Source organism: Tachysurus fulvidraco, chromosome 7 (genome assembly GCF_022655615.1).
Source record: "Tachysurus fulvidraco isolate hzauxx_2018 chromosome 7, HZAU_PFXX_2.0, whole genome shotgun sequence".
In the NCBI taxonomy this organism is placed as follows: domain Eukaryota; kingdom Metazoa; phylum Chordata; class Actinopteri; order Siluriformes; family Bagridae; genus Tachysurus; species Tachysurus fulvidraco.
This window is the reverse complement of record NC_062524.1, coordinates 27265713-27290111: the sequence shown is the minus strand read 5'-3', so window position 1 is coordinate 27290111 and position 24399 is coordinate 27265713. Positions and strand designations below refer to the sequence as shown.

General features: G+C 40.2%; 1 protein-coding gene across 1 annotated transcript; it reads right to left on the bottom strand.

The window, feature by feature from the left end:
* Positions 1 to 17539: 17539 nt before the first annotated feature.
* Positions 17540 to 23640, bottom strand: mogs (mannosyl-oligosaccharide glucosidase). The gene is made up of 5 exons (XM_027158077.2): positions 23412 to 23640; positions 22157 to 22524; positions 21644 to 21867; positions 21065 to 21258; positions 17540 to 19656 (listed from the first exon to the last, which is right to left on the bottom strand). Exons 2-5 carry the CDS (start codon positions 22506 to 22508, stop codon positions 17904 to 17906), a joined length of 2523 nt encoding a protein of 840 aa, XP_027013878.1. The 5' UTR covers positions 22509 to 22524; positions 23412 to 23640; the 3' UTR covers positions 17540 to 17903.
* Between the last annotated feature and the right edge of the window lie 759 nt (positions 23641 to 24399).

Here is a 24399-nt window from a genome sequence, read left to right as displayed (position 1 = left end):
CGCCTTTTATACCCCTGAGCTGGCGGCTCGGCCCTCCCTCTCTCATTCACCGCGTGCTGGGAGAGGATTCCCCCGCTGCGTGGCATCTTCATGCCCATACATGGACACGGAGGATGTGACGGGGTTTCCCCTCCCCTTTAAAAAAAATGAAAGGAAGAAAGAAAAAGAAAAGAGAGGAGAGGTACTGTACGTTCATCACGCTTCCAACAGGTCTCTGGTAAGTTGTGTCAGATTGCGCTACAGCATTGTTACGCTCTCAGACAATAAAGGTACCTTTAGTACAGTGTGCCTGACATTCAAGGTGAAAAGTACAAAAGAGCAATAAGCTTAAATATTAATTTAAAAAACAAAACAAAGCAATTAATACACAGTAATTTATATGATAGTGCATTTATTTATTTATTTATTTATTTATTTATTTATTTATTTATTTATAGCATACTAGTATATTGGTACAACTATTAATTAAGTTTTATTAATATTTTTCCATTGGTTTAATTTTATTTAATCTGAATTCTAGCATCATTTTTGCAATATTTTTGTAGCAATATTCCCTTCTAATATTGATATTTTTATGTCTGCAAATATAATTTTTACACTAAAAATTTAACTGTTTCCAGTTTGTACAATCTGTAATAACAATATATATATAATATGATATTATGATATCCAAGTACACTGTACAATAATGTATCAAAATATCAACGTTAATTAATCCCCTTGAATGGTGAACGTTTGCTACCTAAATCCATCGATTTATTTGCAGGATTTGAATATAAAAGCATGAGAGTAGTTAGGAGTGTAATAGAGTCACTTCACCACAGTTTTGCTGAATGACTGAATCTATCTATCTATCTATCTATCTATCTATCTATCTATCTATCTATCTATCTATCTATCTATCTATCTATCTATCTATCTATCTATCTATCTATCTATCTATCTATCTATCTATCAGTAGAAAGTAGAAATCAGTATAAGTTAAACAACGTTTATTCCGAGGTCTACTTACTTGTTTATTAAAAACAGCTCCGCTTTTGTCTCCTTCACTTCTGTGTCGTTGGAGCAAAAATGTAGAAGAAATGCTGTTGCTTGAAAAATATAAAGCTACATTTTTATAGACTAGTAAAAGCATTCAAAAAAGGAGGAGAGAGAGAAAAAAGAAGGAAAGTAAAGGGAAATAAAATTGAATCAAATAAAATGAACATAAATCCAAAGTTAGGAAAAGGAAAAAGTGATTTAACGAATACATTAAAAATAGAGAAATAAGTAAAAAATGAAAAAAATTAATGAATAAATAAAAATAAATATAGAAATAAGTAAAGGACAGAAAAGAGAAAAATATATTATGCATATGGGCATGTTAAAGCATCAATTCATTTGACAACAGACCAGAAAATTTATTATTATTATTATTATTATTATTATTATTATTATTATTATTGTTGTTGTTGTTGTTGTTGTTGTTGTTGTTGCAGTAGTAGTAGTAGTAGTAGTAGTAGTATTAATAATAATAATAATAGTAATAATAATAATAATAATAATAATAATAATAATAATAATAATAATAATAATAATAATAAGATGATGATGCTGATGCTGATGATGATGATGGAACTGGAAATTTTTTATAACGTGACATATGCTGAGTATATATATATATATATATATATATATATATATATATATATATATATATATATATATATATATATATATATATATATATATATATGTGTGTGTGTGTGTGTAAAAAATCTGTTTTAGAAATTAGACGAATCTCCATTGCAACACGATGCTACAACTTTGCATGGTCTCTATAATGATGACTTCTTCACCCTACATAGTGACACCATAACTGTGGCACTTTATCCATCAAAGCTGATCTGTGAATGTGAAGTGAATGAAAGGCCTTGCATTAAACCTGTTTCCATGCATGATATTAAAGAACAAAAAAAAATCAAATCAAATCAATCATCAAACAGGATGTGTGTCAAGCGTTCTTCATACTTATTATGATAATGACACAATCGGGCTCGTCTCAAAAAGGCAAATAAGTCTGACATTCTCCGGAGCAAATCATTTTCACCGTGGTAATGTGCTCTTATCTGAGGGCCCGGTGTGTTGCCTCTCTTCCAGTCGACCTAAATCTATTAAGTAGTTCATAACACTGAAGCTACTGTGGCGCTAACTGCAGAGCAACACTCACCTCTCGCCTCTGCAAAATGCCACCAAGCTCCGTAATGGCTTTATGTAATGCGCTGCACTTACCAAGATTAATACACAGAAGTATAATGCAACAGGGGTAAAAGTGTAAGGACACAGACATGTTGGTATTTATTCTGAAGCCTGATTTCTAGTTGACTGATGCTGCCGCTGACTCTGAGCCAGGAAAGCTCCAGGATAAACTGAAGGATTCCAGGATGTTAGTCACTCGATGCAAAATGATGCCGGTGATGTGAGGATTTTAATATGTATTAGAACGATATGGTAATTTCCTCTTTCTCTTCCATTGCTGTACCTAACAGAGTGCAAGCAGAGTGTTTGGCATCTACACTCGGTTCCTTCTGGAGAGCTGTTACTTGCCACCCATCTGCGGCTGCATTCACAAAAAAACAAAGTATTACTAATAGTCCTTTTAAGTGGAACGAATCATTCCTAGCTGAGAGTATATTCCCAATATCTAGCTCCCGACACCCAATAAAGATCTTATGAGAAGCCACCATAATGTTTGAAATTAGACAGTTTTGAAAAGGATCCTTTAAGAATCCTTCGGGATTATTCGTGCATGTTTAGGTAACTGATCCAAGGGGACATGCAGTCGAGACGATCTGGTGACGGGTGGAGGGTTTTATTAATAAAATAAAATAAAAATATGTGTCGAGAATTGCTGCGAGGAACAAAACATTTCCGGACACGCTGCTACGGCGAGACGACGACAATGATATTACTTTCGTTCAATGTGTTTTTGTTTCCTTTTCATTTGTCATGTGTTGGTGATGGAGTAAATAGTGGATATTACATGACAGATCAGCCTGTCCAAATCTATTGTACTATTCGAAACTAAACAATTAACCCCCTATTCGTCGTACGACCGTGATAGTGCTGCACAAAATGCTGCAAACATTTCAAATAGCTGAAGTGAATATGATCAGATGGTTATGTAATAATGGAGACAGGCTGTAACTTCCATTTCTGAATCGATGCATCGTGCCAGCGTTCTTCCTCGATAACGAGCTCTTCTAAATCGTCGACTCTTATTCCAGGCACTTCAATTACCTTTATTTTCTGCCTCATGTACAACTATGTGCATTTCCATAGAAGATGAAGGGAAAAAAAAGGAAGAATTTTTGGAGCTCTCTCAGGAGAGGAGGCTTCATATCACCCCCTCCCCTCACCCCCACCCACATACACATCATATTCCTGAATATGTCCCACATTATAATTCCCCCTAAAGGCACTAGATGAAACCTATCAAACACAGGGAACAATGGCGTTTCTGAGAAAGCGCAAAAAATGGGATTGGGCGAGCTAGAATGAGTGAAACCTCGGCCGGAATCACGACTCACTATAAATACAAGACGCTCGTTCTCAGCTGCCAAGATTTTCTCCTCTATCTTTATTGCTCTCTTTCCAGTTCTCAGCCATTTCTGCTCATGTAATAATATACTGTTGCTAAAGCAGTGTTAAGAATGATAGAGAATGAAGTAAAATGAAGAAAGTTCATCTGTCTTTTCTTGCTCTGTCTCCGGAGAGTGTGGGTGCAGGGTTAGGGAAGCCCGATGAATCTCATGAAGCCCCACTCGCTGAGCTGTAGGTTTCCCTGATGTTCCAGAAATACACCCCGCTCGCCCACTCTCGTACCCGGATGCCTGTCCTCGCCTCTCTGGTTGGGAGGGGAGAGAGCTGAGAAGCTTTTCCTGTTCGTGACTGCGGAGGGCTACAGCCATTTACAAGAAGAGGTACGGTATACACCTTGACCCATCAAATCCCTCAAATCGTTACAGAAAGCTTCCACTCTGAAAGACCTTAACACCTAAAATACATTTAGATTTCAGTACCTGTGATGGGTTCATGGATTTTTGTACTAGGTTGTTGGTTGGTGCCAAGCTCCTACAAATAAGACCTTGTTATCAATCACCAGAGGCGTTCAAAATCCAAGCCCTGGACAGCAAATCCCAGAATGCAATGCAGCTATTTGACACAGCTAAGAATAGTTCATGATCTGTTAGATTGATTAGCATGAATGTTTGGAAGCTGATTTGTTTCAACAAAGCATACACATAAGGAAGTAAAACTACAGCTCCAAAGAATTAAAGTGTCGCTGCACATTCTGCCTCACACTTCCAGGGTTGGGGGTTCGATTCCCGCCTCTGCCTTGTGTGTGTGGAGTTTGCATGTTCTCCCCGTGCCTCGGGGGTTTCCTCTGGGTACTCCGGTTTCCTCCGCCGGTCCAAAGACATGCATGGTAGGTTGATTGGCATCTCTGGAAAATTGAGTGTGTGTGAGTGTGTGAGTGAATGAGAGTGTGTGTGCCCTGTGATGGGTTGGCACTCCGTCCAGGGTGTATCCTGCTTCGATGCCCGATGATGCCTGAGATAGGCACAGGCTCCCCGTGACCCGAGAAGTTCGGATAAGTGGTATGCATCAGCGTGCTTGTGGGTTGTTGAAGGGAAAATTTAACCAATTTGCAAATAAACCACAATATCAGTTAAAAAAAAAAAGCCTTTGCAACAATGAAGCATGCCTATTTATTTATAAATGGCGGCATGCAATAATTTAGTTTTCTTCTTGCAGAGAATTAACACACATGATCTCAGTTGAACTGGATGAATACAAGAAATAAAACACCAGAATTGCTCAAGGGCAAGGACTAAGAAAGAACCTGTGTGAAATAACCCTTGTCGGTGCTTAAGGCCAAACCTGTTGCCACCTGGAGTTATCTAACCACCCCACTTCGAGTACTCTTGATCTTTGTTTAATTTATTCAGCAAATTATACACTAGCAAGAGGTTGCATCAGGTCCTTCAGAGTTCTTGATAAGGATTCAGGAAATGGATTTTATAACAATATACATCTAACGTCGTTTCCAGAGCCGAGCAGATGAAGGGCCAGATGGCCAACGCTAACACGTTTGGCATTGTATGCATGATGTATGATTCTATAATGGATGCATTATGTCGTATCTAAAATCGGGTTATCCGAGACAAATTCCATTCGAGTTTTATTGACGAATCAATAAAAATTAGAATACAATAACTTTCTTTTGAGTAACCTTGCTCTTGCTCCACTTGTTAATTCTGCAAACATTCTCCATGACACAATTGCATGCAAAGAGACTTCATAACTGTTGGCCCTACGAAAGGTAATTCAACACAACCCTTTCAGTGAATTCAATACCCACAGTGTGAAAAGGGACGAGCCTATTCAAACACACAGATCGCTGCTTTTCTGAGGAGACCGACTAAGAATGTAGCGCCTCTCTCTTTCCCTTTGCTAGCACAAGTAACTATGGTAACAGGCCCTCTGCATGGCACTGCTTTCCACATGCTCTCCAGAAATAAAACTGTTGGGCTAAGAGTGAGCAGGTAAAGACAAAAGATCCTGGGCGAGACTATTTTTAGCCGAGGTTTTACATAATATCCACCTGGACCAGTGAAAGCAGGGTGAGGCTCGGTGATGGTGAGGGTGGCACGGGGGCACTGACACTCTGGAGGAGAAGCGAAGCAGGGCAGAGGGTGCTAACTGATGGATTGAGGACTGATTCTGAAAGTCATGATGAATGTGATGGAGATCATGCAGGTGCACCAAGACACAACGTCAGAAAGATATGGGTTCCTCAAAGGTTCTTTGGAATTTTGAAGATTCAAGTTTTCTAAAGGAATGAAAAAGGGAGGCTTTGCTGTAGGGTTCTACCATTATGGGTTCCACCAAGTGGACAAACCGAAAGAACCTTTAGGGGTCAGAAGTCTCAACTTTTTCACTGAAGGAAAGGAAGTTGTTAAAAAAAAAGGGGGATTTGACAAGGATATTGGATGGTTAGCAGTTCTTAAGAATTTCTTTGCTAAAAGAGAAGCATTTTATTTCAAGGTTCTTCTCTTCCAGGTTTCAACAAATAGACAGACCATAAGAACCATTAGAAGCCAAAGATCTCACCTTTTTTTTGCAGGCATAAACAATGTTGTTTATAAAAAGATTTGGGTTCTAAACAGATTATACTTGGAAACTTTAGGTTGTGTGGTTCTACATATTCTTTAAGAGTCCAACCAGCTGGACAAAGTGAAGAACTCCTATATTATTGTTATTACTTATATTATATTGACTATTTAATATATATATATATATATATATATATATATATATATATATATTCATTTATTCATCTTCTACCACTTATCTGGACTTCTCGAGCATCATCTCAGGCGTCATCGGGCATCGAGGCAGGATACACCCTGCACGGAGTGCCAACCCATCACAGGGCACACACACTCTCATTCACTCACACACTCACACACTACGGACAATTTTCCAGAGATGGCAATCAACCTACCATGCATGTCTTTGGGCCGGGGGAGGAAACCGGAGTACCCGGAGGAAACCCCCGAGGCACGGGGAGAACATGCAAACTCCACACACACAAGGCGGAGGTGTGAATCGAACCCCCAACCCTGGAGGTGTGAGGCAAACATGCTAACCACTAAGCCACCGTGCCCCCATATGTGTGTGTGTGTGTGTGTGGGTGTGTGTGTGTATATATATATATATATATATATATATATATATATATATATATATATATATATATATATATATATATATATATATACTGTATAGGAAAACTAATCAAATGGAACAAGGAACAGGTGATATTGCAAGAACAATAGGCAGGTAGAAGCATAGCACCGCCCACATAGCAACAATAGCGTGGGAAAAAATGCAAAACACCTGCCACCCCCACCCCACCCCCACCCCCCCACACACACACACCCCCGGTGGTCTGGCAAGGAACCATCCGCGTTCCTGACATTTGACAGATGCAAAATTTAAAGAAAATGGTTTCTCACGAGTGAGAAGGACAGTTTGACAAGTTTCCTTGGATAACATAACTCTACATAGACCCTTTAACGGCTTCCCCAAATAGCATTAGACTTTTTTCTAAGAATGTTCACTATGTGAAACCTTTTTGGAAAAGGAATCCATTTTGTTGTGAAGATTTCATTAGTGGGACAAACTGAAGAAGTTATAAAGGAAGAAAATCTTATTTTCATAAGAATGACAAGGTTTTAGCAATGGTTGTAAAAAAGAAGTAATGGTTCTAACATCATAGTGTTCATGATTTAAAACCTTTTGGTGTAGAAAAATTACCAGAGAGGGACTTTGGAAGAGGACAAAATTGTTCAGTACGTTTTAAAATGGAAAGATAGTTCTGAGGTCCTTCAGAGAGCAAAACTGAAGAACTTACTCATGAGAAAGCTTCATTAGATGGTTAATGTATGGTTAAGCTTAGGTTTCCCTTCATAGACAAAAACGAATACTTATAGTTTATGATTTGTTAAGACTCCAGAAGAAAAGAAACAGCACAAAGCATTAATAGTGAGTTGGATGTGACTGATTTCTAGCTGGTGGCCAATATGAGTGTGTCAATTGGAAGCTCCCGGGGGACATCTGCTATGAGCCCGAGGCAGCAGGAGATAGAGCCTGATGAGCGTCACCGCACAACCTATTACATCATCCCTCCACTCGTTGAAGTAACAAGTGTTTATGAGCGAGAGGAAAACATTTGCCGGGGAAAAACAAACAGGCAGCCTTTAGCCACGAGGCGCGGTGAGCCACGCTTTCCACTTTACACACCGACAACAGTTACAACGTCAACGCATGATGTGGGAGTACTGCTGAAGGCCTAAGAGTTGGCTGGCAAACACGTCAACAAATCCCTCTGTGAAAATACAAAATTATTGTGCTGAGAGTTGTTGAAGTTAAGGACAATATAATTGTTATAAATTATTATCCACAAGTAACTTTGGAAAAAGAGAAATATTGTAGTGTTAAAAGCAGAAAGAAATATATATATATTTTTGTTTCCAATTGTTGAACTTCATCAAATTCTGAATTTCCCCTAATCATGAAGAAACAGCTCCATCTAGCCAATGTAATCAGGCATGACATCGACGCTATGACGTGAACAGAGTGCAGTGAGTTAATGTCATGTTTAATTAAATATCCGTAATAATCTCAGCAACAGTATGGCTGAAGAAGAGTAAGAAGTAAGATTGAAGTGTCGACCCGGTATAGATCCTGTCTATAAATTCCTGAACCGAGGAAATTATTCCTTCCAGCGGTCACTTATCAAACAGCTTAAAATGGCTATATAAGATACATAACAAGGACTCACGGGATTTCTAATTCTAATTCTAATAAATCCAATAAATTTGTTCACTCAGATACAGTATAATGAGATTAAATTAGACTTTATAAGCATGACTCATAAATTATGCTAATCAATGAACAAATGTAACATGCAGTAATATTCAGGTAGTGGAATATTGTAGGGATGTGGTATCACGTTGAAATATCCATATTCTGCTCACATACCCGTGTCCGTGGGCTTGGATTGTGTAGATTGATGATGCTAACCTGAGACATCAACAACAGTTTGCAGCAATGAAGCATCATTGATCGATTTCCCATTTAGCTTCAGTGCAGAAATGTAAGTCTGACTTGTAACCCAAAGGTTGTGGGTTCGAGTCTCGGGCCGGCCACGACTGAGGTGCCCTTGAGCAAGGCACCGAACCCCCCCAACTGGTCCCCGGGCACTGCGGCATAAATGGCTGCCCACTGCTCCGGGTGTGTGTTCACGGTGTGTGTGTTCACTGCTGTGTGTGTGTACACTTTGAGTGATGGGTTAAATGCAGACAACAAGTATGGGTCACCGTACTTAGCCGTATGTCACGTCACTTTAAAGCAAACAGTAAACTGAACTTTCTGGATTTGTGTTTTAAACAATGGGAACATTATCCACAAATGTTTACGTCAGTGGGGGGCACAGTGGCTTAGCGGTTAGCACTTTTGCCTCACACCTCCAGGGTCGGGGTTCGATTCTCGCCTCCGCCTTGTATGTGCGGAATTTGCATGTTCTCCCCGTGCCTCGGGGGTTTCCTCCGGGTACTCCGGTTTCCTCCCCGGTCCAAAGACATGCATGGTAGGTTGATTGGCATCTCTGGAAAATTGAGTGTGTGTGAGTGTGTGAGTGAATGAGAGTGTGCGTGTGCCCTGTGATGGGTTGGCACTCCGTCCAGGGTGTATCCTGCCTCGATGCCCGATTACGCCTGAGATAGGCACAGGCTCCCCGTGACCCGAGAAGTTCGGATAAGCGGTAGAAAATGAGTGAGTTTACGTCAGTAGTATGCCAGTAAATTGACACACTCTAAGGATGCTTAGATGAAATTTGTGATGCATCTCTAATATCTGAATTAGTAATAAATATTTGAGTCAGGCAGCCCCTTGGATCAGCATTTTGGTCATCTTGACGTCTCAATGCTCCCGGGGACTCTGGAACAGTCCCATGTGGGGGTTATTGTGGAGTTTAGCTTGTTCCTCCTACCTCCTAAAATCAGGTGATTTGACTCTAAATTGCCCTTTGTTGTAAACAAGCAGGGTCTGAAACATGATGACATCCCATCCAGGGAGTATTCCTGCATAAAATCCAGGCTCTGAGTAAAAAAAAACCTTGACCAGAATAAAAAAATCGGAAATTCCCACGGTCATCCTTTATATTTGCCCCTGCACAGTACTGTATGTATCCTACAATACAATCCATATATGTTTCTCTAATCAGTGATGTAATTAAATTAAAAGCTGTGATGCATTAATTGGCCTATTGGCAGTTATTGACTGTTCCCTCATGCATTGACTCAGATGTGACCCAACTGATCTGATCAAAAGAAATAAGGTCAGGATTTCATCAATGCACAAATGAAGCCCCTCTGACTCATTTATTTATGCCTGCATGTTAGATCCCACTAATGCTGTTTTGGCTATTATCCCATTGCTCAGTGAGATCAAGTCTTTGGAAGAGGACGGCAATTGCGCAATGCCTGCTTTAGTCACACCGATCATGCACACACTACAACGGCAGAGACACGTATTTTAAATGGTGGGGGGGGGGGGGGTTCTGCACAAATGAGTGAGGGGATGTGAATAATGCTTGTGCATTCTACTCATTCATTATTGCTCCCATGATAACTTTCACAGTTTTGAAAAGGTCAACCAGTGTTTCAGTCATTTCGGGGGTCAGCAGGTTGCTAATACAGAAAGAATTGTGGCAAAAGTTTGCCTAATTTAAATGATGCATAAACCATCAATTATGGTAGCTTTTATAAAATCCGAACGGCTTCTATTAGAGCGGAGGATGGCACAAGAAAAATAGATGGCTTTATCATGATATCTCGTAATATAAAGCAGGGACGAAACAGAGCATTCTAGTTATTTTAGCCGTTTAAAAGCTGCAGCTGAGCTGCCAGAGAGAAGGCCTATTTATAGTACTGTAACCCTCCTGCAGCAAAGCTCTGCCTCTGCATCTATTCAAACTAGAGGCATGAAAGAGATGGTGCCTTGACCCTCGGTGGTGCGGGCATGTGAACATCACGGTCGTATGAAAGAAAAGACTGAGAACTGAGATAGAGAAAGTTTAGCGAAAGAGATGTTTCGATGCGAAGCACAGAGGATGTACAAAGCTTCTTTTTAGCAGCACTGTATTACTGTAAAATCTCATGAATCGCATCTCTACCACAATGATTCTCCATGGAAACAACATGCAACAAAAAATTGGCGAGTTGACGTCAGTCATTGGCCTTCATCTGTCTGTGTTGAGTGACAATGTCATGGACTGGGCTAAAAACTACAGTTTTATCATTGTTAGAGGAGTTTTGTCCATTTGTCCATCAGTCCATTTTGTTCTTTTTCCAATAAGACTAGCAAAAATAGTAAGAGGAAGGAAGATTCTGCCCACTATGGGTCAGGATGGGATATACCCATACTGTATTTTTCAGTCAAGCATAGATTTTGGTCTCCAACATAAACTCTTTCACCATTTGACATTAGGAAACAGAATTTGCCGGAGTGTCAGTACTCCTGTACTGTAAATGGCTGGCTACCCTGTCCATGACCTGTGCTGTCACTGTACTGTTTCCAGATGTATCCAGTTTGTAAATGTTCTTGATTACATTAGTCCTGAGCTCTTGATTAAGCTCAGCAGCCTTCTCCTAGTATGGTCTCTCTATCCTACTGTAATGGTGCAGTGCCCTTAGTGCCAGGTAGTTGATGTTGATCCATATTACTTTTTTAGATGTATGTACAGTAGTAAGGACAGTATCCTATGGCTTACAAGTTATTGTATGTTGTTACTAAGAATTCCCTTAATACAAGATCTGACTTTTTTTTTCTTTGTGAAACTGGGCACAAAACATTCATTCATTCATTCATTCATCTTCTACCGCTTATCCGAACGTCTCGGGTCACGGGGAGCCTGTGCCTATCTCAGGTGTCATCGGGCATCGAGGCAGGATACACCCTGGACGGAGTGCCAACCCATCGCAGGGCACACACACTCTCTCATTCACTCACTCACTCACTCACACACTACGGACAATTTTCCAGAGATGCCAATCAACCTACCATGCATGTCTTTGGACCGGGGGAGGAAACCGGAGTACCCGGAGGAAACCCCCGAGGCACGGGGAGAACATGCAAACATGCATACACACACAAGGCGGAGGCGTGAATCGAACCCCAACCCTGGAGGTGTGAGGCTAACGTGCTAACCACTAAGCCACCGTGCCCCCGGGCACAAAACAAATATCCTGAATCTTACATACATTAATTAAAACACTTCTTCCCTCCTGATTGCACTATATGTGTTGCAGCTGGTGAGATTAAGATCTGGGAACCAATACTGCTGATGTACCTACTTTTATATTTTTCAGCACTGGTGATTTCTTGCTAGAAACTTCAGTTTAATTCTTTTTTTAAATACCAAATGCTTTATCCAGAAGTAATTTATTATTCGAGTACCTGGCATATTTATTTGCAGCTGACTCTCTGCTGGTAGGTTTGTTGAAAGTGATTTTGAAGTCAGTTCCTATGAAGTGTCTTATCCTCTACTGTACTGTATGTGAGCTTGCAGGAAAACCTGGGTTTCAGAAGCGATGTAGAACATTAGTGAGATGATAGGTAGCTTGAGGGGCAGCGCTTTGGAACAAGCCATGAGAATGGTGTGAGTGCAAGAGAAAAGTCTACCCTTGCCACTGGGCCAAGGTTGGGTCAATGCTGACAGGGGTTGTTGTTGTGAAAAGAGCACATTCGCCAGGTTTGGGCCAATGTTAGGCCAACATTGTCAGATTGTTAAGAACGGTTTTGTCCTGCCAAAGTTGGGCCAGTGTCGTCAGGGTTTTAATAAAATATGAGTCCTTGCCAACATTTGACAGATGTTGACCAATGTGAGCCAATTTTGGGTCAGTGTGGTCAGGGTTGTTATGCAAAGTGCAACAATGGCAATGTAAGACCACCAATGTCAGGGTTATCATGGAAAGTGTGACCTTGCCAATGATGGGCTAACTTTAGGCCAAGGTTGTCAATGTTGGCCTAATGTTGTTAGGGCTGTTAAGAAAAGCACTGCTTTATTAATGTTGGGCCAACACTGTGCCAACGTCTTCTGCTCTACATACAATATGTGTTTCTTCCCAAATTACTTAAGACAGTGGCATTTTCCCTGCACTTCAATTTAAATCAACAATAATCGTTTACTATGTGGTTACATAAATGTATAGTATAGTATGTGAATAGAAATACATACTATACAATATGTGTGTTATACAATACAATTATTTGGTCAGGATTTAACTTCACAGATGAATAATATTAAAATCCTGGCATTTGTACCTGTAATTTTTTCAGAAGGTGCTTACTAGTAATTATAATTACACAGTCTCTTAATTATTACATAAACACATATGCAAATTTCCCCAGACATGCCAGGTTTCATCTTAAAGAAATAAAATATTTCAATTAAAGTTGAAGATTTTAAGATCCTGTCAACAAATGAGCTGTGCAGCCAGTTGTACCTGTGACCAAAGATCTTGGACTTCTTGAATGTACAGGGCATAGAAGAACCAGACAAGGCAGAAAATGCCGATCCCGATGGTGATGAAAACCTTATTAATAGCCATTTTTTCTTTTCTTTTTTTCATTTTCTTCTGGAAAGGAACTGGTGGTTTCTCTTCTTTCTGAGAGGGTGAGAATCCCCATTGACACTGATATTCTTCTTCTTCCACCTTCATGGATTTGGGATGTCCTGCCTGAGATTGAGGCATAATGCTCAGTTACATTTACATTTACATTTACATTTACAGCATTTGGCAGACGCTCTTGTCCAGAGCGACGTACATAAGTGCTTAAATCTCTAACATTGAATACATTAATGCTGGTTCACTAGGTTACATACTTAAGACACCATGAGTTTAAAACATTTGTTCACAATGAAAAAAGTGTCAAAGGTTGTTGTTTTTTTTTTTTTAATGCAAAAGATAAGGAAAGAAGTGCTAGTTGAAATGTTTCCTGAATAAGTAGGTCTTCAATCGCCGCTTGAAAATAGCCAGTGACTCGGCTGTCCGGACCTCTAGGGGAAGTTCATTCCACCACCTTGGTGCCAGAACAGAGAAGAGTCTTGTAGTGTACTTGCCTCTTACCCTGAGAGATGGTGGAACCTCTCTCAGTTAAACCTAGAAGTAATTCATATTTGGATGATATTTGGGTTTTATCATTGGATATCAAGCTTATTCAGTGAATTCAGTTTTACAGACACATTTGTTCAGAAATCTAGATGTTCCATCTCAGGACAAACATAAACCTCATTTTTTTATGCTACTTTACATAGCCAAAAGTATGTTGAAACAGGAATATGGGGCCCAAACACTGAATAACAGCCCCAGACCATTATCTCTTCAGCACCAAACTTCACTGTTGGCACTGTACTTTCTAGTAAGTAGTGTTCTCCAAACCCAGATTCATCCATCAGGCTGCCTCTTAGTGAAGTGTGATTCATCACTCCACCAGAGAACACTTCTCCAGAGTCCAATGGTGGCGTTTTACGCCACTCCAGCTGACACAGCATAGTAATCTTAGGCTTTTGTGCAGCTGCTCAGCCATGGAAACCCAATTCATAAACCTGATGATGCACAGTTCTTGTGCTGATGGGGGCAGTTGCTTCCGAGGGGCAGTTTGGAACTGTGTAGAGAGTGGTGCATGATGTAGTGAGGATAAGCGATTTTTACTCAGTGTGCACTTCAGCACTCGGCAGCCCTGCTCTGCAGATTTGCACGGTATATTAATAAATGTACTTTATGTGGATTTAAGAATTGACCTACATGATAATATAGCTCCATTCCATTCCATGTTAAATGTTTGTGTGCTGATTTTATTGATAGTATTGATTATGTTTCACCGATTATGTTTCACCTCAAGGGTTGGGGGTTCGATTCCCGCCTCCGCCTTGTGTGTGTGGAGTTTGCATGTTCTCCCCGCGCCTCGGGGGTTTCCTCCGGGTACTCCGGTTTCCTCCCCCGGTCCAAAGACATGCATGGTAGGTTGATTGGCATCTCTGGAAAATTGTCCGTAGTGTGTGAGTGTGTGAGTGAATGAGAGTGTGTGTGTGTGTGTGTGTGTGTGTGCCCTGTGATGGGTTGTCACTCCGTCCAGGGTGTATCCTGCCTCGATGCCCGATGACGCCTGAGATAGGCACAGGCTCCCCGTGACCCGAGAAGTTCGGATAAGCGGTAAAATGAATGAAAACAGCAAAACAGAAAACTGCTCATATGTGAGCGCCACCCTATAGTAAAGAAGGTGACTACAGTGTCATAAAGGGAAATATTAAGAGCTGTCTATTGATTAGGTAAGGAAGGCAAAATTGGGGAAAAACAAAAACAACATGTCAACAAATATGAGGGTTTATATGTGTGAATTAAAGACAATGTGGAACTACAGAGCTTGAGATTACACTTAAATACACTTGAAAAACCCCAACAGGAAAGCACAGGCCAATGCATTGTTGTAATTGTAATAATATTACATTTATTATTATTATTATTATTATTATTATTATTATTATTATTATTATTATTATTATTATTATTATTATTATTATTATTTATTCTGAAATTAATTTGAAAACTTCAAAGGTTTTTGACAAACTATTAAGTAGTGCACAGTTCATTGTTTCTGAGACATCTGACATCTCTTTCTGAGCAGACACGGAGAACTGTTCTGCATTGTTTACACCCTGCTAAAACAAGTAGGACAAGTTTATGAAGATCCTTTGCCAGGGAGAAAAGCTGTTTCCTTTGACAGGAAATCATTTCATCATACAAACACTTGAATTTCATGTCATTTTTGACACACGGAGCAAGAACTGCCTATGGCTGTTCAGCAACCATTATTTTCAATCCTGTTTTTTAATTGAACTGGTATGAAGAGCTCATCAGAAGTAGATTCAGTATGACTCTTTGTACCACTGCATCAAACAAATGAACTGATTAAACTTGTTAAACTGTTCCCATTTTGGTGGCTAGAGTACAAAAGCATCATCTGACAACAGAAATAATATTCTGTAAACTCATGAATAAGAAACCATCACAACACCTAACAGGCCAGATTAATATCTACAAGGGCAGAATTTAACTTCACTTAGATACCTTTAGGTTGTAAGCTCATACCAAGTATAGAGCTCTAGAAGAAATTTCATCCTCATTTCTCAGGGATTGCTCTTGGCTTGTTCACTGTATTTCTATATTTCCGTAAAGCTGGTTTATGTCAAGGTCTGTTGTCAAAACCACTATAAGAGGGTTGATGGGGAGCATGAGCACACAGCACCCCCTGTTGGCCATAAATAACAACATTTAAGTAAGAGGTGGACTGGCCATCTGGAGCACTGAGATCTTTCCTTGTAGAGGGCATAGTGGGCTGCTCGCGGCCAGAATGTCCAGGGCTACTGTTTGGTCCCTGTTCACCCACTGATGGTGCTCTCATGGTTATACTTCCTACACTGGCTTCCTGTTACTGAGATAAATGCCAGGAAAATGACGAGCACTGAAAGTATACGGTCTACTGTCTAAAGTCTACTGTCGGTACCCAAAGACTAAAGTCCAGCAAGCAAACACCCTTCCTGTCCAGTGGTGGTGTAATGGTTAGTATTATTATACTTGGAGTATTAGTTCAATTGGAACTAGAGGTCCAATATGCAACCATCAAGGACACAGGAATTGGTGGGGATGATAAGGGCATCATCAAGGTACAGGCAGACAGTCTGAAGGGTGTGTCCACATAATGTGGAAAGCACAGGCATGGGAAGGAGGTAGAACTGATGGTATTTATCCAAAGGGTTGATTTGAACCATCTGATGCTAAATTAAAGCCAATAACTGTTAGCAGATGGCAAAGGATGCTGCCATGTCAGTTGCTCGATGCACAGATTTTAATATTCATTGCTATGTGTAGCAGTCTTATTAGGGTGATAATAATATCCACTTTTCTGTGTACCTTGTGCAAACAGCATATCTGGCATCGACATCAGATCCCTTTTCGAGAGCTGTTATTTGTACTTAGCACCAATCTGTGGCTGTGTTAGCAAAAAATCTCACTACTAAGTATTTACCACCCCCTTGAATTTTTATACATTTTAGAAACTAGAAATAAAATGTATTTAATTGGAATTGTGTCATAAGTCGCATGTAACATGTAATAATTTTCCCAAAGTGGGGGTTGCTGGAGTTGGGGGCGGGAGGTCGCGAGATGATTTCCAGAAACTTTATTTTTATTTATTTTTTTTATATGTTAAAAAAGGTTGTAATGATGCGAGTATAAATTTAGGATAATTAAAATAAACTGTAAATAAAACTTTGTTCGCTCCGATTAATTACGACAGTTAAGTGACGGCGTCAATCACAATTTACAGCATAACAACATGCGCTAGCTAGATGCACATTTGGTGTTTTGCTAAACAGCGATGGGTCTATTTTGAGATCTAAACTTGATCAAAAATGAAATGTTATGAAGTTATAATTGTTCCAAGGCGCCAGCCAACGCCGTACGCGTGTTACAGGCAGCTTGTTCGTATTCTGTAAGTAAGCATTTCACAGTTATGGGATGTATTTGTTTTTGTCCATAATTTGTTAATAAAATAGCCTGGCTTAGAGATTGTGTTCCTTTTTGTTTTAGAGAGGAGAGAGAGGAGAAAGAAGGGGGTTGGGGGTTTGGGAGTCGTGGATCGTCAGCGGTCTAATATTGGTGGTCGCGGTCTGAAAAGTTTGGGAACCCCTGATGTAGAAGACGGCACTACAGGTACTACTCGGGTGTGACGCTAGTAGGAATGATTTTGAAGTATATGAAGTAATGAACCCTGATTTCTGTATACAATATTTTGTTACAGTCACACTGTTTTGTTCTGTTTTTGCTCTTTAATGCAGACCTTGGTCCAAACATAAAAAGGAACATACAGGGAGGTATCGTTTTATTCTTTTGAACACACCTGAATTCCAGAACAAAATGCCTGTGGTTTATTTACATTATATTCTCTGGTCCTATCATTTCTGTATACTCACAAATCCCATAGCGGTTTGACACCCGAGTATAAACTTATTACATTACCACTTGCTTAAAATTGACATTCCATATTGTGTAATTTATAAAAGGACCTTAATACATCATCATAAAAATAATCCCGTTTTTCAGTGAGACTCGGTTCTCTAACACACTTTCCTTTTCTAACAAGAAATGAAACATTTCATCGTTAGCACAAAACGTTTGAGATAAATAACAGCACCTTTTGACATTAAGAATACAGAACCTGCAGGAATGTCAGTACTCTTCAGCCATGATCAGAACAATCAGAGCTGACCAGCCTGTAAATGGGTGGCAACCCTGTCCACGACCTGTGCTGTCACTGTACTGTTCCCAGATGTATCCAGTTTCATGGTACTGTTTGTAAATGTTATTGATGACATTAGTCCTGAGCTCTTGATAGAGCTCAGCAGCCTTCTCTTGGTATGGTCCCTCTATCCTACTGTAATGGTGCAGTGCCCTTAGTGCCAGGTAGTTGATATTGATCCATATAGGACCACGCCAGTAGGGGGCATCATGCTCTGTATTGCGTTTCATATACATTGGATCGGAACGGGAAAGTGAGCGCAAGCCATAGGGGGTCCATAAGCGAGCAGGATCATGAATGTCTTTCAGTATGTACTCTAATTTTTGAGAGTCGGGTGTCAGGATGTGAAGCAAGAACGGAAACAGACTAACGTAGCCAAGTGCATTTACATACTGAAGCTTAGGGGCTTTGCGCACTGACCGCACCAGGCGTTTTACTGGTAACTGATGCCTCGTCTGTCCGGGTGGCACAAAAACCTTTTCTTGCTGTAATGATACTGCCTGAGTATGGTTACCAAAGTCACAGAAAGCATGAAGCTCGTCGGACCAGTGCAGCTCACTTAGAAGGCTGTTGCTGCTGAGGGTTTGGTAGGTGTGCTCATATTCCTGATGGGGTTCCCCAAGCAACCGCGCCATGCTTGTCATGACCCGCGATGCAAGCACCATCCAACAGTGTAAATCCACGTGTCTTTCATCTTCGGAAGGGTGTGATGCACGAGGGTAGTCATCCAGCCCAGAGGTCAGGGTCTTAGGGTTAAGGAAGCGGTTGGTGTCCTTGTCCCTTCCACGCCAACGGTAGGAGCTGGGCAACGGTCCAGCTTGAGTGGTGTTATACCACTCGAACCATGTCTGCAGTCGGGGGTACAATCTTCGCAAGAAAGGTAGAGTATCCTGCAGTTGTGGCACATTAGGATGTGTATCAAGCTGTTCCAGAATCTCTTCCAGAACTAGAAAGAATGTAGGTGGGTTTGCATTTTCAGTGTGCTGCACCACAAACTCTGAAGGGACTTTGCTGAGTGCCTCATCACCCAGGATCTGCTCACGTGGAATCCAGCCTTCCACATTCATCAAATCCAACCAGTGAGCAACAGCCTCACGTGTCACCTGGGGGTCCCACTTACTGAGGAGGAGCTGATGGAAGCCTTCATCCCACAGGAAACCCCTTGGGAAGAAGGAGCGAGAGGGTACTGCGGTGAACAAGGCACCCTCAGGGTAAAGAACGGGGTGTTCGTGATAATTCGACTGTACCATGGACTGTCCAAAAAAGTAGCCCATACCGCCAAGCATGTTGCTTATAGCAGCTTTGCCAAACCTCTCCTGAGCTGGAGTAAACCCTTTAGCCTGGAGTCTGAATAACTCCTCAAACTTCTCGCTGTAAGACTGTTTCAGCCTTGTAAGCTCCTCAGTCAGCACCGAGCCCTTTAGCTGGTTGGGCCGGTCGTGGAAACTTCCGGACTCAAACAAAACTTCAATCTGGAAAGGAACTTGGACAGTAACCTGGTGCACCACAAAGTCACTCAGGATGCGGTTATCTTTTTGTGGAGGTGGTGTGTAGGTATCTACAGCAATGTAAGGCCTCTTCTCGGCAGTGGGAGGACTAAAGACAAATCTGTGACTCAGGCTGTTCTTCACTATGTCTGTTAGTTGGTTCAGACCAGGGCTTCGTGTCTGCAAGTAATTATAGCTGCAGAGAAGAGACATATCATGTTAAAAATAAAATGATGACTTGTACTATTAATTCTGTTGACTCTACTGATCTTCTTCCTGTTTATACTGACACTGAGGTCATACAGACGATATGAGTACAGTATTTTCCGCACTATAAGGCGCACCTCATAATCCGGTGCGCCTTATGTGTGCACCAAGTTCCAAAAATCTATAAAAATGTTGTGCGACTTTGGCAAGCGCTCCGCTTAATTGACTGTCCGACCATTTCCCGCTGACAAAGGGACGTAATACATACACTACGTACGCTGGCAGCAATAAACCAATCAGAGAACATTACGTAATCCGTACAGTACGTACGCTTACCTCCGCCACACCTCCGGTAGGTACAGCATAACTACCGGTGTGTTGCAAAACAACATTTGTTTCTTCCTAACCATTATGTGCTCCCCACTGCAGTCCAGTAGGTGGCGGTAAATGCACCTTAAGTCGGTTTGCCATCCGCCAATAAAAATCAGATGCTTACGAGGCACAATTCAAACTAAAGCCCTTTTTTTATTGATTTTGATACATATATTTATTTACCAATTAGCATTATTTTGTTTCATTTATTTATTTTTTTTGTCTATTTTATTTATCTCTTTTTTTGTCCCATTGTTTTATTGTGATCTATGTTTGTTATTGGTTATGCTCAACCTATGGATGATTATTGTAATGTTCCTTGTGATTTGATATAATAAAAAAAAAAAATTCAAAAATTCAAACTACAGGCCATCAGTTACGTGGATGTATATGGGAATAGAGCAGCTGCGAAAGAAATCAACATCAGTGAATCTATGGTTCGGAAGTGGAGGAAGCAAGAAAATGTACTGTGCCAAGTTAAGAAAACACAGGAGATGAGGACTTTGCTGGATTTGTGGGAGAAGATTGATTAAAAAATAATGTGTGTGTTGTTAAATAGTAGAATAAAGTTCAACTAAACTCACTGTTTTGCTTCTGTTAGCTTTTATTGTGGACCGTATGTTTTAGCATGCGCCTTATAATACGGTGCGCCTTATGTATGGGTTAAGTACAGAACTAGACCCCGTAATTGAGACTGCGCCTTATAATTCAATTCAATTCAATTCAAGTTTATTTGTATAGCGCTTTTTTACAACAGACATTGTCTCAAAGCGGCTTTACAGAACATAAACATAGAGCGGACATAATCCGTTGCGCCTTATGGTGCGGAAAATACTGTAAGTGTTTAGAAATGACATTTCATATCAGTGTTAATTTGTAGACACTATTATCTAATAATTTAATATTGATTCGAGATTTAAAGATTTAAGGTAAACAAAGTGTTAAATGATGACAAAAGCAGAAATAATATTTCTTTTCTTCTTCTAATTGCAATGTGTGTGAATATGGTTTGTAATTTAAAATACCTGGCATATTTATTGGGAGATGCCTCTCCACCAGTGGGCTTGCCGAAAGTGATTTTGAACTCCCCCAATTCCTGTGAAGTGCCTGTGACGTGGCTCAGGCGTGTCCTATCCGTAGTGTGAACCTGGAAGGAACCCTGGGAATCTGCAGCCACATAGAACATCAGCGAGACCACTGGAGCATAAGGGGCAGAGCTCTGGAGAAATTCATGACAATAGTGTGAGTAGTGGAGAGGATATGATGGGGCTAAATAGCAAATGCATTAAAAAAGGATTTCAGAACTTTAAAAATAATTTAAAGGAAAATTTAGTTGCAAACAATCCATAAATTCCTGAGGCAACAGCCCATAGGACAAGTGAAATGCCTAATCCCATAGACTGAAAAACGTTGTGGAAATATAAAAGCTAACCTCAGAAGAACAGTTAGCTGAAAAGAACAGCAAAGAAATTTTCTTTTCCTCATGCTGGACTACAACAGAGTTGGGATTTTTTACATCTGGAATTTTTTTGGTACTGCCAAGGTACAAGGTAAGAGAAGCTGCCAAAAAATCAATAATAAATATTTTTCACAGCATTACTTACTAGTTGCTTGCCGACAATTCTCCATGTCCAGTCACCACCGTGTTCTCCTCCTAAACGTTTCACAAAGGTTGTGGTGAGCGTAAAATCGGTGTCTTGGATCTGCTGCATGCCGAAGTTGACGCCGTCGTGCATCAGCCATCCGTAGGAACGCAATCCATCCCCCTGCTCACACGTGTGCCTCAGGTTAACGCCCGTAGGAGAGAACTGGCTCATCCACATCAAACCTATAGAGCCACACATACAGACTGATGTTAGCATAAAGGTGGACCTGGGATGTGATGTACACAATAGTTTTGCCTGTTCTATACAGCATAATGGATTTACACTATAGACACCAGCATGATATTTACACATGTTGACATCTGTGCATACATTCAAGGTTCCGGCATTTCTTTATAATAACCACACACTATTTAAATCTGTGTGTGTGTATATATATATATATATATATATATATATATATATATATATATATATATATCCTGTCAATATGACTTGTAAAATCAGTTGTACCTGTGACCACAGATCTTGGACTTCTTGTTTTCATGCCAAAATACACTTGCGGTCGATACGAGCCCCAGAACCTCTCAGGAGACACGGCTGCAGTAGTGCTGTTGCCATCTAAGACCCGAGCTGAATAATGAAGCGTCACAGCTCTCCTTGCCAAAGCCGAGCTCATGTAAAGCGCATAGAAGAACCAGACGAGGCTGAAAATGCACAGCCCGATGGAGATATTGATGAAGATCTTGCTCACATCTGTTTTTCCTTTTTTCTTTTCCTTCCTGAGCAGAATTGGTGGTTTATCCTCTTTCTGAGAGTGAGACTCTCCATCAGTGGCCACATTCCTCCTCCTAGGCCTGCCCATATTTGACGTGATCCGGCTGAAATAGAGGCACGATGTATATTTAAGACAATTCTGTGGTTTTGAATTAATGTCTCTTTGTTGAACAAACACTGCTGTATATTGTCTGTTAGTCTTTTAGACATTAAAAATGATCAGTAATGCTTACTTTGAAAGACAGAGAAACCTTCGAATCGGAGGCCGTGTGGCACGTGAAGCAGTTACTATATATATTTTTTTAATGCTACGTTAATTCAAATTACAAGCCGTAAAAAGAAAGTGAAGGATCAGATTAGATTTTTTTTTATGTAAAAGTAATATTGAAAGCTAATATACAGAACGGTCGCTTTCTCATCCTTTTATTTATTTTTCAGTACGATTCCCTTTGAAGGAACAGGGGCGTCCTTTGGCACCGCTGATCTACTTGGGTACATTACAGCTACATGAAATATTACAGACCGCACCTTTAACTTGATATGGTCGTTGATTTTTAAAAAAAAAGGCTCCGGCGGAAGATTAGATGACTTTAGATGAACTTGACTGAGTAATTATGAATTATTCATGTACAAATTTAAGTCTATTAGGTTTTTATTTACAATATGATTTAAGTTCTATAAGTACTATTGTTTGTGATGCCCCTGTTTTAGGTCTATATTCATATAACATCATTCATTTTATTATAACACTGATCATTAATAGTTGTTGTTGATGATGATGATGATGATGATGATGATTAGTTCTGTTATGTAGCTCATCTTGCTAACAGTACCACACAGACCCGGAAATACAGAATGAATGAACACATTTAAATCCTTCCCCATCGCCCTAGCTTCTCTTTAAGCATTTATTTTTATGTATAGAACCCATGGACTGGTTATAATGCTACCTAATCACGGTTTTAATGCGAGATAATGGAATTATTTTTACCTCAAAGCAGCGTGAGGATGAGGTTCATTATCCCCACCTGATTCAGGCACTTCCGGGATGACGTGTGGTTGTCATGGATCTCTTTCGTGATTGGTCGAGAGTCTTTCTTCGTCACACGACCTTAAGCAGCCATTATTCATGGCACAGTTTATCCGTGCGCAATGCTAGTCTACAAATAAAGGAGACGGAAATTTTATTCAGCCTACTTTCATTAAAAAATTATAGCTGCTGGAACCTTTGAGACATATCGTACATGGGTCGCATTCTGTTGACGTAATCAAATAGAAGGCGTTATCTGATATGACGCTAACGGGTCAGTTGTAAACGTTAACTCGTCCGCCATATTGGAAAGGTCTAAAGTGAGTCCCTGGTGAATACATACCAAAAATGAATAAAGCAATGTATGATAAATTGATAAATAAACAAACACTAAAGACCAAATGCACATTATCATCTAGTGCTTGCTAATATTATGAACAGCAGTTATGTTAATTCCTCTCCGCTGCTTCACTCTTTCTACCCATCCCGAGACATCCAGAAATTGTACCAGCTCAGGTTGTTTTCTGTGTCATGAAGATTTTAGACCTCCACTTAGACGAGGCCGACTCTGTGAGGATCCTGAGACATCTAGAGATGTTCCAGCTCCAGTTAGACTCTGTGATACTAAAGAGGAGATGCAACTCCAACAACCTCCTCATCAATACAACATTTATCAGACTGTATACATACATATATGTGTGTATATATATATATATATATATAAAAATCACACCCTCCAGTGTCACCTATATGCCCATATGACAATGAGGTTCTCCATTGAGTCTGGTTCCTCTCAAGGTTTCTTCCTTTACCATTCAAGGGAGTTTTTCCTCCCCACAGTCACCTGAGTCACCTCAGACTTGCTCAATGGGGATAAATACATACACATTTAAATATATCTCATATGAATCTTGAATTTTGTATTATATTACTCTTTATATTATTTTTT